The sequence below is a fragment of the Cervus elaphus genome, chromosome 27 (assembly GCF_910594005.1).
Source record: "Cervus elaphus chromosome 27, mCerEla1.1, whole genome shotgun sequence".
NCBI lineage: Eukaryota > Metazoa > Chordata > Mammalia > Artiodactyla > Cervidae > Cervus > Cervus elaphus.
The window spans coordinates 29,426,229-29,441,792 of record NC_057841.1 but is presented as its reverse complement, the minus strand read 5'-3'; the positions used below and the strand labels follow the sequence as shown (position 1 = coordinate 29,441,792).

Here is a 15,564-nt window from a genome sequence, read left to right as displayed (position 1 = left end):
CAAAGGAGCCTGGGGGGCTACAGTCCACGGAGTTGCAAAGAGCTGGACAGGACTGAAGCAAGGGAACACACCCACAAACACAGCCTAAAACCGAGCAGGCTATTTGTGAACAGCTATCCTCGAGGCATTTACAGGCTTAGATTTTGGTTTGCTTGCCTCAACACCAGAGCATCAGAGCCACCGCAGTTTAATAGCCTCCTGCTTAATTCATTTAACAAAAAGAGTTAGTAATTTGGATCCATCCTCCAGCAGGTGTTTTCATACCACACACATCCAATATTAACCTGGCAGACTTTTAAGTAGGCAGAAACTAGGGTGGATACAGTGGAAAATTACTGCCACATCACTCACTGAGTTATGAGCAGAACCCCACTAGGACTCACTCTCACTACCTTCCAGTTAAAATTAGGTTACTGGGTTGATTATAGCTCAGACAGGAAGCAGCATACTGAGGCTAGCATGATTCTCAGTCAAACCTAAGACAACATTAGGTAGGACGAGAGGAATAGGTGGAAGAGAATATCAAAGGAGAGAGAAAGAAGGAGGAGAAGCAGAGGAGAGAGAGAAGAGAGACAAGGGGGAAGTGAAGATGAGGACAGAGAGCTTCTTAGTAACTGTGGGCTTACATGCTGAGCTCACCGAGCATCTGACATCCACCAAGACCACCCTTAACCTCTCACTAGAGGACAGCGCTTGAGAATCGCATGTCAGTTTCATCTCCAGCTCTAAATCACAGAATCTGTCAGTTCTCTGTTATCCTAATATCCTGATACCCTGAATGGAAGACATCTATTAAAGTGGTACATAAGGCAACCTTCAAAATATACAATGTCTCTATGTATTCACTGACATGGAACTTTACCCCAATAATCAGTGCAAAAACCAAATTATCAAATGGCATGTTATAATATGATTTCTTTTTGGTTAAAAAAAATTACAACTTGTATATGTGTTAAAAAAAAAAATATCCTGGAAGAATTTCTCCAAATATTAACCATGGTGATTTCCAAGTAGTGGGATACTGTGTGATTTTTTTACTTTCTTAGACCTTCCAGAATCATCTATTTTTCTAACAAAAAGAATACCTAACTCCCAAAAAGCAATATTCAAATAAAAAAAAAAACCTACTTATTTATTTATTTGGCTATGTTGGGTCTGAGTTGCAATACTTTGGATCTTCGTTGTGTCCAGGGGCTTAGTTGCCCTGCAGCATGAGATCTTAGTACCCTGACCAGGGATCGAACCTGCATCCTTTGCATTGGAAGGTGGATTCTTAACCACTGGACCACCAGGGAAGTCCCCAAAAGGCAATATTAATTACAAAATAAGACATCTTATGCAACCAATTAAAACCATCTTCTGTTCAATAATAAACTTTCTTCCCAGGTCTAGATAGTTTACTATGTCTAATAAAAGTATCATGAGTGAGAAAGTAAGTTAAAAGGAAATACTGGGCCCTACTGTTAAATTTCTCCTCCGTATTTTACCCTCTCTGGACTCAGCTGTCATTCCAAATCCCCACCCTACCCTCCCTCTTACCCTCCCCCCATCTCACACCTGCAAAATCTGCTCTGCGCCCCTCCACCAGTCCCAGGCTCTCTGTCTCAGTTCACTGACTCTCTGGGGTTCACAGTCGTGTCTGATCCCCTCCCTGCATCTCTGCTATGTTCTTGACAACAAACCCCCAAACCAGAATAGCCCTCGTATTCTTTGTCCACCCACTCCCAGACTGTCAAGTACAGCTAGAAAAGACACAGAACAAATGCACAATGAGGGAATAATCATTTCAAGAATGCTAGGTGGGCCGGCGGCTCCTCTCTGACTTGGGCTTGTTGGACTGGCTTCCTGTTACCTCCCCTCTGGCAGCTTCCAGAGGTCTTTGACAGTCTCTTCTAGCCCTCCCCACACCTGCTCACTCCAACTGTTCAGAACTATGAAGTAGGTATGTGTGTAATTTTCCTCCAATTACACCTCCAAATGATTTTCTCTCTTCATTGTATTCTTTTGACCCTCTGTTTCAGAAGAAGAAACAGTCTTCCTCCTATCTGGTCTCTTTCACCCACAGCTCTGATTCAGCCATTCCTATTCTCTCAATCAGGGCTTCCCTGGTGGCTCAGTGGTAAACAGTCCAACTGCCAAAGCAGGAGACATGAGTTCTATCCCTGGGTTGGAAAGATCCCATGGAGAAGGGAATGGCAACTCACTCCAGTATTCTTGCCTCGGAAATCCCGTGAACAGGGGAGCCTGGAGGGCTCCAGTCCATGGTGTCTCAAACAGTTGGACACAACTGAGTGACTAAAGAACAACAGAATTTTCTCAGTCACAGTCGTAACCACCTTTGATTTCTTCCCCCTCCATTTCCTTTCTCTTCCTATCACTCTTTCTCCACAATCCCATTTCCTCTCCCTGTAGACTATATATTTGATCATGGTGTCCCAAAATATGACTTGATCTAGTTAAATCCTCACGGCATCTCACACTTTTAAAATATCTGAACTTGAAAATGTAATCTATAATTGCTATTTCCATTTTTCTCAATAACTTATTTCTTGAATCCTATAATTTGATTTATGCCCCTGGGAAAAGTTAGCAAAGACTGACTACTTTAGATCCCATGATGTCCTCATTCCCATTCTCCTTGTCCTTGCTATGGCACGTAAACCACTAAATATTCCCTCTTTGTCTAACTTATCACCCCAGTCCACTCACTCTGCCTGCTCTTTGGCTACTTCTCCTTCACCTACTTATTCAACTTCTTTTACTTTCTGAACTACACATCCTCTCCAGCCCTCCACTGCAAGGACCATAACCCCTACCCCTTCTTAGCATTCTCACACTAACAGAATCTGCTGTACACACAGTCCTGATCCCTTGACCTCTCTTTTCTGTTAGTCTCTGGGTGCCCTCTGTTTTCAGACTTCTTCCTTCTGACCTCTGCACAAATACAAGCGGTTCCCATTAGATTCCGATCCCTGCCTACTTCCTTTATATTAAACTGTTTCAAGACATAGCTTCAATTCCTTCAACTTTAAACAGCACTCCTGTTTGGGTAAATTCTACTTCTATAGGTGGCATACTTGGTAAAGAATCTGCCTGCCAATTCAGGAGATTCAAGAGATATGGGTTCAATCCCTGGGTTGGGGAGATTCCCTGGAGAAGGCAACCGCTACCCACTCCAGTACTCTTGCCTTGGAGTATCCCACGGACAGAGGAGTTTGGTGGGCTACAGTCCATGGGGTTGCAAAGACTCGGATGCAACTGAGCACACGCACACATATAGCTTTTATATCTATTCCAAATTTCAGAAACCCATTGAAAACAAATAAAACAAACTTAGGTCACCATCTCCCTGCAGTGATAATCTCCTGCTGAATTTTCTGTTTCTATTAATAGTACCTCAATTCTCCAAGAAAGCCTCGCTCACCTTCCTCTCTTCTTCCTCACAGGATTCCTCACAGAATCATGTGACTCTTCCTCTCTCCTGCCCCGCAGCCCACAAGCTTCCATCCTCTCCCCTTCCCAGTGCCACCTCAGCACCGATGTTCATGTTCTATGCCTTACCTAAGCAACTGCTATCTAAGGCTGTCAACTTCAAGTGCTTTCTCCTTGTAATCTCCTCTTTGTATCAATGACGTGTTTTAAAAATCATGTTCTCATCACTCCCAGTCTCTTACCCAATAAAGTCTAGACTCTTGAGTCTGGCATATAAAACTTCATGATCTAGCTCCAAGCTCACATCTAAGCCTTGTCACCCAACAGTCCTCATGATTTCCTCTAATTCCTCAAGTCCCTTGGACTGCAAGGAGATCCAACCAGGCCATCCTAAAGGAGATCAGTCTTGGGTGTTCATTGGAAGGACTGATGTTGAAGCTGAAACTCCAATACTTTGGCCACCTGATCCAAAGAGCTGACTTATTTGAAAAGACCCTGATGCTTGCAAAGATTGAGGGCAGGAGGAGAAGGGGACAACAGAGGATGAGATGGTTGGATGGTGTCACCGACTCAATAGACATGGGTTGGGGTAGACTCTGGCAGTTGGTGATGGACAGGGAGGCCTGGCATGCTGCAGTTCATGGGGTCGCAAACAGTCGGACATGACTGAGTGACTGAACTGAACTGACTGAATATTATTTACCATTTCCAGAACATCCTCTAAAACTTAGTGCCTTTACAACTGTACTTGTGATTTCCTCTTGCGAAAATTTTCTTCCCCATCAATTCCTCTTATCAAAGCAGGTTCATCCTGAAGACCCTTTCAATGGCCTCCTCTCCTATGAGTCTTTCCCAGGATTCACCTTGATAACTTGAGTGGTCCACTCTGTCCTTTCACTGAGCCCATCAGTATCTATGTTGAAGTATGTATCCTAACCTGCCTTGCTTTAAGTTAAAAGTTTGTCTTCCCTGAAAGTTAAGCCTTTAGAGGGCCAAAAGCCTGTATTATTCATTTTGCATTACCCATGTTTATTCCATATTATTAACAAAATAGTATTTAACAAATGAATTAATGAAAACTCTGTCAATGCTTTTCTGGTATGGCTTCCTTTAAATTATGAAAATTTATGCTTATATTTTACCTTCCGTAACAGGTGGTGCTGGAAGTAAACAGTGAATTTGTTGTTGAGGTAATGTATAATAAAACTATTTTTCAATTTAAAATCAAAAGAAAAACTGAATTTTGTAATGCATCATATATCAAAAATCAGAAACCATAACAGTTGAGATAAAAGATGAGAAAGAACTTCTTCCAAGTTGAAATAGCAATGGTAAAACCTATATTCCCCAATAGCCATGCATTTAGCCATGGTTTGTGACAGCTCAGAGTAGTAACTCCTACTTATCAAACGATGCCATCAGCTTATCTATACATTTTCCAACCTAAATCAAAGAAAAAGAAGCAACGTTACATATAAGAGTGGGAAGAGGATTTTTTGACAGTTACATCAGCAAGAAGATAACTGACAGTAAATCAATGAGTAAAAGATACAAAAGTAAAAAATATGTAATCACAACTAAACAAAACAACAGAGAATCTAGTGCAGATTCTTAGAGCAGGAGTCAGGATATAAAGCTACTGTCCTCTATCTCCAGCAGGACTTTATTTCAGTAGTTAAATTTCCATTTTGAGGATCTCAAACCTTTGGAAAAAAAATTAGTTTTCTAATCTCTGTTGCAAACAGGGGAACATTTGTATCAAATGGAAGTTGCATCAAAATGGGGAGAAAATGAAAAATTCTTTGATTCTTGAAAGAATTTAAGAATTCTTTGATTCTTGAAATTCACTGATTTCTTTCCCCAAAGTGGTAATTAAATAAAGTCTTGATTAAAGCAAACACACTTATCCACATCTTGATAAATATATTAGGAGTTACTGCTAAAAATCTCTACACATAAGTACACATGTATACAAACACTTAGGTAGTAATATTTCTAAATTCTTTTCTTCTTTATTTATTTTTAAGTGAAGGATAATTGTTTTATGATATTGTGTTGGTTTCTGCCATACATCAACATGATTCAGCCACAGGTACTATACATATGTCCCCTCCCTTTTTGAGCCTGCCTCTCACCTCCCATGTAAATTCTTTAACTATAAAATTCTTAAATATCCTCCAACAATAGCAACATAAGACTACAGATAAAAACATATAGCAAGCAAAGATATAAACAGACAATGCTGAGAAGCCATCTAGACGTCCATGGGATTACTGCAGGTACCATCAACTCAGCTAAAATATCCCTCTAATCCCGCGCTAATCTATTTGGATGCCTAGCCAGGGCAGTGTCCTTATCAAGAGAGGAGAAAAATCCCTTCCCTCTCTTAGCTGAGCACACTCACCAACACAAAGCTCTTTTCACAGGGGATATACTCACAAGGAACACTGCAGTTTTTACACTCTGGAGACCAGGAATCCTGGTCACAGCAGAGTGAAGGGTGAGATGGGCAGGACTCCTCACTTGGCAAGGACAGATTGAGGAAAGAAAAACCACACCTGTTACCCATTAGAACATACTATAAGCTCCATACAAAGCTAAGAAAATTTGTTTCACTAGAATCCTATAGTTAGAAAGAGATCATTCCAAGAGAAGTTGCTAAGTCAAGGTGACCAGGCTGTGTCCATCCAGAGTTATGAAATAGTAAACACTTTCTTTGTTCCTCAAATTCAATACCATTGCTTCCTCTGGGTGCACCTTACAGTGTTGAATAAATGTCCTTACTGAGTAAAACTGCTCTAACACTGTGCAAAATGGGAATGCTTTTTGCTTAAGGTGAAGGAATTGGACGTGGAAAATGGCACCGCAAAATGGCAAACAGTCAGAAGACAGAAGCGGGAGTGGATCAAGTTTGCTGCGGCCTGTCGAGAAGGAGAAGATAACTCCAAGAGGAATCCGATTGCCAGAGTAAGTGATGAAACAAACAGGAGGAGGCTGTGCTGATAACAAAGGCTTCTGGAGGCAGGAAAGGCCCCAGACGTGTTGAGGACTTGCAGCCTCCAGGACACCATAGTGACTTAGGAAGATGGGTGATGTGGAGTAATTTGTTCACATTGTTGAGACACTGTTTTGAATATCACAGTCTGGGAGCTGATAATACAAAGCAGAGGGTCTTTGAGTGATCCGGGGAAATCTGGATCTCCTGCATAACTGAGCTTTATCTGTTGGTTTGCATTCTGTGTACTGTCACATGTCTACGTTATAGGAGGGGTATGCATGATGTATGCAATAGTCTTATAATACAAAATCAAAGGTTTACAGTATTGATTAATTCCCCCCAAGTCAGGATAGTGTCAAAAGTTTCCACTAGATTTCCTGTGTGAAGTCACTTCCATCGTGTCTGACTCTGCGACCCTATGTGCTGTAGCCTGCCAGGCTCCTCTGTCCATGGGATTTCCCAGGCAAGAATACTAGAGTGGGTTGCCATTTGCTTCTCCAGAGGATCTTCCTGACCCAGGAATTGAACCCACATCTCGAGTTTCCTGAACTGGGAGGCGGGTTCTTTACTACTAGCACCACCTGGGAAGGTTTACAGTATTGATTAATCCCTTCCAAGACAGGACAGGGTCAAAAACTTCCACTAGATTCCTACATCCAGAAATTAATTAAGAGAGTCTTAAAAAGTACTCTAAATACTGGCAATCAGTAAGGAAGGAGAGTGAAGAAAAGAATATATAATAAATTGATTCGTGAAGGAGGGGACCCGCATTAACAGCCTCATTAGCGCTTTCTGGATATCTTGGCCCTGCCCTCATGGTGAAATCAACAGTACAGTGATCTACCAGAATTCTCTCCTTAAATATTACATATATGCATTGCTTAAATGTATATAGAAAGTTTTACATATATAGTAAGCATCCCACTGATATCAAAGATGTAACCTCACCTCAAGAAAAGAGATTATTTTCTCTCAGAAGTTTTCAAATTCTTGGAAATTTTTGGAAAGCTTTAAATTGTTACCATTTCAACTCACAGTTACAGCTTTCTGTTATCCCATTTGTGTGATATCTTGTGTCAGTCGCTCAGTCGTGTCCGACTCTTTGTGACGCCATGGACTATAGCTACCAGGCTCCTCTGTCCATGACATTTCCCAGGCAAGAATACTGGAGTGGATTGCCATTTCCTTTTCTTCTCTTTTTATTCACACTTGGGGGATTTCCTGGATTCTCACTTATATAAATAAGATCTTTAGATTAAGGCAAGCTAATCCAAGTTGTATTTTCAGCTGTCATTGTTTAAGTGTGGATATTTGGGCAAGAAATCTTAGTATTTTACTGGGTGTTCTCATCTTCAATATACAAGTGAGATTTCAAAATTGAAATATCTTTGTTTAAATTTATGAGTAGCGTATACAAAACTACTCAAAACTTACATGGCAGAATATTTGTCACAAAATCTGTTTGGCAAATGAGTGATACAGTAGGCTTCAACTGATAAAATTATTGCCAATATCTCTAAACACTGTATTTCTCTTCTGGCTTTCCTAATTTATTGGTAATTTTGATTAAATCTCTAACTAAAGTCTAGACTGTTGTATTAATGTGAAACACCTTTTTAAAAAACAGTAGAGATGGTGCTTTCTTCTCTCAAATTCTTTCTCCAGGAGCAAAGAGAACCAGAAAATTAAAGAATGTTTTCATAATAACAAGTGTAGCATCAAGCACATTAAGTGCCATATGCCAGGAATTGGGGTGAAGTGAGGAGGGGTGAGGTGACTATGTGCTACCTCATACAATCACCAGAGTAAACCTAGGGTATAGGTGGTATTAGCAAACCCAGGATATAGGCAGTATTATTAATATCTCATTATCGGTTGGTGCTTGGCAAAGCTAAGTGAATTTTCCAGAGTTACACAGGCATGAGTCATGGCTCCAGCTTTTGGTTCAAAGCCCACCTAACTACAAAGTCCATTCCCTTCTCGGTCCACTGCACTCGGCAGATTAAGACCTGCTTTAAATTAAATCACACTTCTGGCCATTTTCTTCATAGATTCGATCAGACTGTGAAGTGAATCAGAAGATTACATACCGCATCTCTGGGGCAGGAATTGATCGACCGCCCTATGGAGTGTTCACCATTAACCCTCGGACGGGGGAAATTAACATCACTTCAGTGGTGGACCGAGAAATAACACCACTTTTCTTGGTAAGTCACAGCAGTGCTCTGAGTTATGCATTTTTTTTTTTCTTTAAAAAATAGCATCTCAGGACCAATGCTTACTTTTGATAAAATACAGTAAGTCAAAATCAAATAAATGACTTAAAAATATAAATTTACAGTTCAGAATTCTCTCATGTGTTACATTATGTATGTGATCAAATATCTTGATAAAATTTAAATCACTAGATTGTAATACAGTCTGAATTTACCAGGAAAATTGTTGCTTTGCACACTACCTGATATATTTTCAGGCTTTTGCTTAACTTCCTTTGGTGAAAACAGTGTTTTGGTTTTTTTTTTTTCCAACTTTCCACAGATTTATTGCCGGGCCCTGAATTCACGGGGTGAAGACTTAGAAAGGCCTCTTGAGCTTCGAGTCAAAGTTATGGACATAAATGATAACCCCCCAGTCTTTACACAAAATGTGTACACAGCCAGCATTGAAGAAAACAGCGATGCAAGTAAGTAGAGTGACATGCCTTCACTGCGTTACACCATCTATTTGTCTTGGTCAAAAGCTTTAGTAGATTGAAATACAGGCAATTTCAATATCAGAAAAAGCCAAATTTGTATTTGAAAATGGAAAGTAATTTTTTTTAATTGTATTAAACAATTTTTAAAGTTTTTTAAAAATACATTTGCAGAAACGTGAGACAATGCCAACCATGTCACTAAATTCCATTGTGATATAGTTCATTTTTTATTTTTAAAAAATGTGACTTATGTAAACATAATGAGTTTATTGTTGTCACTTTAAATAAATTAATAAGTACATTTTAAAACAAAGATTATTGATTTTTTAAAGATTCCTATATTTTGCTAATTTGCCACCTAGTCGTTTAAGGAGTATAAGTACTTTATAAATGGCAAAGGATTTTATAGAAGGAAACCACCATCATCTTTGTAATCAGCAGTGAAGCGGAAAGTCATGGTACTATATTCTCATGGAAAACTAGAACAAGCGAATTCAGGAGAAGGCAAACTACTCTTTCTTCCTATGCCTGATGATTTGCAGAACTGATTCTAACAGACTCCCAAACCTTCTTCGCCTCCGTCTTCATTTCTAGACACCCTGGTGGTAAAGCTAAGTGCCACAGATGCAGATGAAGACAATCATCTGAATTCTAAAATTGCCTATAAGATCGTGTCTCAGGAGCCAGCGGGCTCACCAATGTTCATCATGAACAGGTACACTGGAGAAGTGCGCACGACGTCCAATTTCCTCGACAGAGAGGTAAAGCCTGCTGTGAATGAATTTTTAAAAATAAGGAATTCAGTTTTGAAGAGACAAAGATGAAATGATTCATGTGTGCCCATGCCTTTTTCGTGTAAAGGAGAAGAGTAAAAATAGTCCAGCCATTACTTTTCAATGAAAATGATGAAAAGAAAAAAATATTGTATTGAAAGATGACAGAAAATTATAAAAGAAAATGGAATAATCAGAATGTGTTGGACTGTATTCCAAACTAGGTCAGAGTCTTAAAATTCTCTTTCATCTTAAGCAACACAGCATGTATAACCTCCTCGTGAGGGGCTCAGATCGGGATGGAGCTACGGATGGACTGTCTTCAGAGTGTGACTGCAGAATCAAGGTTTTAGACGTCAACGATAATTTCCCCACTTTGGAGAAAACTTCTGTGAGTCGTTACTCTTCTATCCCTTTTTTCCCCATAAGGGTTGATAACAGATTTACTTTCCTGCTAGTTTGTGAACCTGGTTCTATGACACATATGCTGCTGTGCTGTGTGAAGTTGTGTCCAACTCTTTGCAACCCCGTGGACTGTAGCCCACCAGGCTCCTCTGTCCACGGGGTTATGACACGTGTAGACATACTCAACTTTCTCGCTGTATAAACTTTGGAACTTCTTACATATAATCATATACAAGACCCGCTGGAGAAGGAATAGACTACCCACTCCGTATCTTGGGGGCTTCCCTGCTGACTCAGCTGGTAAAGAATCCACCTGCAATGCGAGAGACCTGGGTTTGATCCTTGGGTTGGGAAGATCCCCTGGAGAAGGTAATGGCTACTCCAGTATTCTGGCCTGGAGAATTCCATGGACTATACAGTCCATGGGTCACAAAGAGTCGGACACGACTGAGTGTCTTTCACGTTCACTGAATAGTACGTATGCCTTGGAGTCACTATTCTGTGTAAATCTCTTCTTTGGCAGCAATGAACTATCTCCCCCATACTCTACTCACAGAAATGCAGAAATTTATGAACATAACTCTGGGAATCATGTAACAACGTTGATGTATTTTTCTATGCCTGATGATTTGCTGAATCAATTCCAGAAAAGTCCCAAACATTCCAACTTCCATATTCATAAAGAGGCACACAATTGAAAACAGTAGGGCCAAACCTGGCTCACTGCCTGTTTTGGTTAAAATTAAAATGTTTTATTGGGCCACGACTGTCCTGTGTTGTCTGTGGCTGCTTTGATCTTAACAACAGCAGAGATGAGTAACCGACACAAACTCTCTGGTCCACAAAGTCTAATATAATTACCATCCCACCCTTTACTTAAAAGGAATAACTAACTTAAGCAAAATTTAAAATAAGCAAGAAAAATAAAATGAAGTGCCTGTTTGACCTTGATTCCACGTGCAGCACAAGAAAATCAGTTTTATTATCTTGTAATCATTTTATTCTTTTATTTCTGATAGAACAGATGGCTGATGCAAAAATCATTGGCATAGTCTGTTGTTAGCACTTCAAATAATAATTATGATAAGTCAATCTCTTTCCTTTTGAAAATGCATTGATTATAAAACTGATCTATGCCATTTCAGTACTCAGCGAGTATCGAAGAGAATTGTTTAAGTTCGGAACTGATCCGATTTCAAGCAATTGATCTTGACGAAGAAGGCACTGACAACTGGTTGGCAAAATATTTAATTCTTTCTGGAAATGATGGGAATTGGTTTGATATTCAAACAGACCCACAAACCAACGAAGGCATTTTGAAAGTCGTCAAGGTACAGTATGGGATCTGCAATATTTGCTTTCCAAGAAGGGCTAAAATACTGAGAGAGAGAATGTCTCTGTAACAAATATACCATAACCTTGCATACTACTTGTGTGGACAAGTATCCTGAGTTAGTGGACTATATCAGTTCAGCAATGCAGTGTTTATTACTAAGAGAAATAAGAAGTCTGTTTTGTTCTCACAGTGCCCAACATCTAGTTAAGAAAATAAGGCAGGTACTTCCAAACTAGGTAATAATATGAGTTAAAAACCAAACACATAGTAGATGCTATGGTATTAGGCATAAACTGGAGTGGGTCGCCATGCCCTCCTACAGAGGATCTCCCCGACCCAGGGATCAAATCCGTGTCTCTTACATCTCCTGCGTTGGTAGGCAGGTTCTTTACCACTAGCACCATCTGGGAAGCCCCAGTGAATAGCCAGATGGGTGAATATGAAATAGGTACTAACAGATAAGATCTTTCTGAGCAAGAGGTGGTTGAAAGAGTTTCAGTCATGGAATCAGGTTTAAGACTTTATAACTGAGATTGTTAACGTGGGTAACAAAATGCACAAACACACAGGTGAGAAGGCAAAAGGCGTGTTCAGGCATGATGAGCAGTTCTGTGGGGCTGTTTGCAGAGTATTCATGGAGAAAAGTGATGAGATGCAAGAACACATATTAAGAACTTTGAGTACTGGACTGTAGGGTTTGACTTTTTTTCTTATAGATTAATTTTTCTTGAACTACTTTATGCTTTATGGACAACAATAAAATCTAAAAATACAAATAAAACTACAGACCAATAAGATTCAAATTAGCATTAATGAAATCAGTGAAATCAATTTTTCACAAACAAAATTACCACTAACAACATAAACAGAACTTATAGCTATGAAAACATATACTAGTAGACCTATGTATGTATTTATTTTAGCATGCAGTGTGAACTGTGATTATTCAGTTGTTACTACTTTTCTCTATTCCAGTTACTGTGATACATTTTTGCAGACAGTAGATTAGGAAGCCATTTAGCCCTTATCTGAGGCAAACATATTGTTTATATATTGAATTTTTTTCTGTCCTTTTTGCAACTGTTTGGAGAAATTAAAGTATTACTACTTTACCACAAAATACAACCACTAGCACAGAAATCATGCAGTGTATCAAATTACAGGCAGTCATCAAAAACATGGAAAACATCTGTATGTGCTTTTTAAATTGCCATTCAAATCAATATACGACATTTCAAAATTCCTTAAGAGAAAACAAAGACTCCAAGAATACGCAATGAACTTCCTGTTTGAGAAACATGGCTCTGGGCCAGAGATCAGCAAACAGCAGCCAAATCTGACCAGCCACTTTTTTGCCAATAAAGTTTTACTGAAACACAACCACACACATTCATTCATATATTTCCTATGGCTGTTTCCACACTCCATTGGCTGAACTGAATGCTCAACACGGAAACTGTATCTGACCTCCAAAGCCTAAAATATTTATATCTTCCCTTAACCAAAAAAATTCACCAACCCTATTTATACACCAAGAAAAGCTTTGGGGTATATTTTTAAATAGCCATAACATTATAAGCTTAACTCCAGAAAGATGAAAGAAAATAATTATTATATTGATGAAGTCTTGAAGTTAGGAACCTGATCTAAAGTGAATGAAGTCAAAATACAAATTAAGGAACAAACAGGAGCCACCGCCAAATGTGACATGAATAGAAAGAGAGAGGAGGTTGCCTGTCACCTCATCAAATTCTGAATATTTAGTCACATTTCTTACCAGGGATCAGAATTTGTTCTACCTTGCATCTTAGTTAAAAATCAAGATCTAGACATGTCATGAAATTCTTACCTATCTTCTTACCACCTTTATCACTGTCTTTGTATATTACTTGCAATATATAACTTTTTTTGCTTTTAATCTGCCTCCTAAACTACTAAAATAAGAGCAAAAAAAAAAAAATCTTTGAGCACAACTTGACCTAAATATCTTTCCATCCCTTGAACCTAGTCCCGTGTTCAGAAGATAGTAGCAGCTCACCAAACTTTGAGAGTAATGATGATGCCACTTACTGAAACTGCTGCTCTCACCGAAACAGGAGGCACTGAGCTTGAATGCAGAGTTCATCATTTCTACAAAATTAGAAAAATGAAAAAGAAAACACGTTCATCACTCAGGCAGTGCACTATCTATGACATGCATAATGTTTTCTGTGACAGCTAAAACTTTTTTTTTTTTTTTTTTTTTTAAACTTTTTTAAAGATCTACTTACATTATTGCAAAAAAGAAAAAAAAAAACTACTGGAAATTCAATTTCATGAAAAATTGGTCAAGGTAGTATTAGATATGGTGTAAACAAAGTATGTATATTTTTTCAGAATGATAACTTCCCAAGTTTCTTACAAAGAGCAGAAAACAATATGCTTTAAAACATCAAAATAATGTAGGAGGGCTAATGAAATTTAAAATATTGATATGTGTGCCCTGATGCTGGGGAAAGATTGAAGACAGAAGGAGAAGGGGATGACAGAGGATGAGATGGTTGAATGGCATCACCAATTCAATGGGCATGAGTTTGAGTAAGCTCTGGGAGTTGGTGACGGACAGGGAAGCCTGGCGGGCTGCAGTCCATGGGGTCGCAAAGAGTCGGACACAACTGAGCGACTGAACTGAACTGAATATGTGTGCTAGCACACAGCCAAAAGAGCTATGTATGTAGAGGATGTATGTGCAATTTTCCAAGATTTGGCATTTGGAATGAGGTCACTAATGTCCTCTGGGACTCTCTCCATATTCACTCAAGCTATCACTTAACCTCGTAGAAACTGACGTCTAAGTCACAAGCTTTTGACTAAGATTTCTAGAACCCTTTCCTTAGTCTGAGGACATTACAAATAATCCAGTTCAACCCAAATTTGAGAAATGAAGGGTGCCAGGAATATGAATCAGACATGGTCCCAGTTCTCCAGGAACTATCCCACTTTATAACCATCACACTTATAAATCACTCTTAAGGATTTTCTGAGCAGAAAATCCTAACAGATTCATCCTCATGGTTTTCCCTTTGTTCTGGAAACCGTGTTCCTTTCAGGACTGTGGTATCCTTAGTTTAGCAAACCTTTTTCTCTTTTTCCCCACCAGCTCTCACTATTGCCCATAATTAATTAACCCCATTTCTTGGGTATGGAAGCCTGGAAGTCCTACCCTCCTTAGGATTGGCCCCTGTGGTATACCTGAACAAGAGAAAGACCTCTAAGAAAGTGAAAAATCTCTTTGTCAATAATAATTTTTTTTGGTATTTATGAACACATATGTATAGATAACAAAGAATATAAATAGATGGGGGAGTATGCACACATTCACTTGAACATCAAGAAGAAAAGCAAAATACTATCCAATTGGAATTCTAACAAAGAAATATTGGTTGTGTATTTTTATAATAACCCTAATCAAGATTTATTACACACGTGCTGACCCTGTTCCCGCATGGCACATGGCAAAGACTCCACCTGCCAATACGAAAGAGGCAAGAGACGTGGGTTTGATCCCTGGGTCGGGAAGATTCACTGGAAGAAGAAATGGCAACCCACTCCAGTATTCTTGCCTGGAAAATTTCATGGACAGAGGAGCCTGGTGAGCTACAGCCCATGGGGTCACAAAGAGTCAGACACGACTGAGCACGCGAGCAAGCAGTCTCTGGACACCAGTTATTGGGTTATATTATGTGTATAAAGGCTCTATGCATATTATCTCAATCATCACAACTAAGGGAAGAAAATATTATGATTCCTTTTTTTATAGAAAGTGAAACAAAACCAAAGAGGAAAACTAATTTGTCTAAGTTCACCTAGGCAGCAAATGACAAAGACAAGTTCCAACCAGATCTCTCTGATTCCAAACTCATACTTAACTGCCACCTCTTTGCCC

The 15,564-nt window shown here is 39.3% G+C and overlaps 1 protein-coding gene across 1 annotated transcript in view; it reads left to right on the top strand.

Moving 5' to 3' along the window:
- DSG4 (desmoglein 4) overlaps positions 1–15,564 on the top strand; it is a 39,753-nt gene that overhangs the window by 8,332 nt on the left and 15,857 nt on the right. Inside the window, exons 2-8 of the mRNA XM_043888771.1 lie at positions 4,587–4,622; positions 6,268–6,399; positions 8,482–8,637; positions 8,969–9,113; positions 9,720–9,886; positions 10,155–10,289; positions 11,449–11,634. Of these exons, the coding sequence (XP_043744706.1) occupies positions 4,587–4,622; positions 6,268–6,399; positions 8,482–8,637; positions 8,969–9,113; positions 9,720–9,886; positions 10,155–10,289; positions 11,449–11,634 (957 nt within the window). The remainder of the gene's footprint in view (positions 1–4,586; positions 4,623–6,267; positions 6,400–8,481; positions 8,638–8,968; positions 9,114–9,719; positions 9,887–10,154; positions 10,290–11,448; positions 11,635–15,564) is intronic.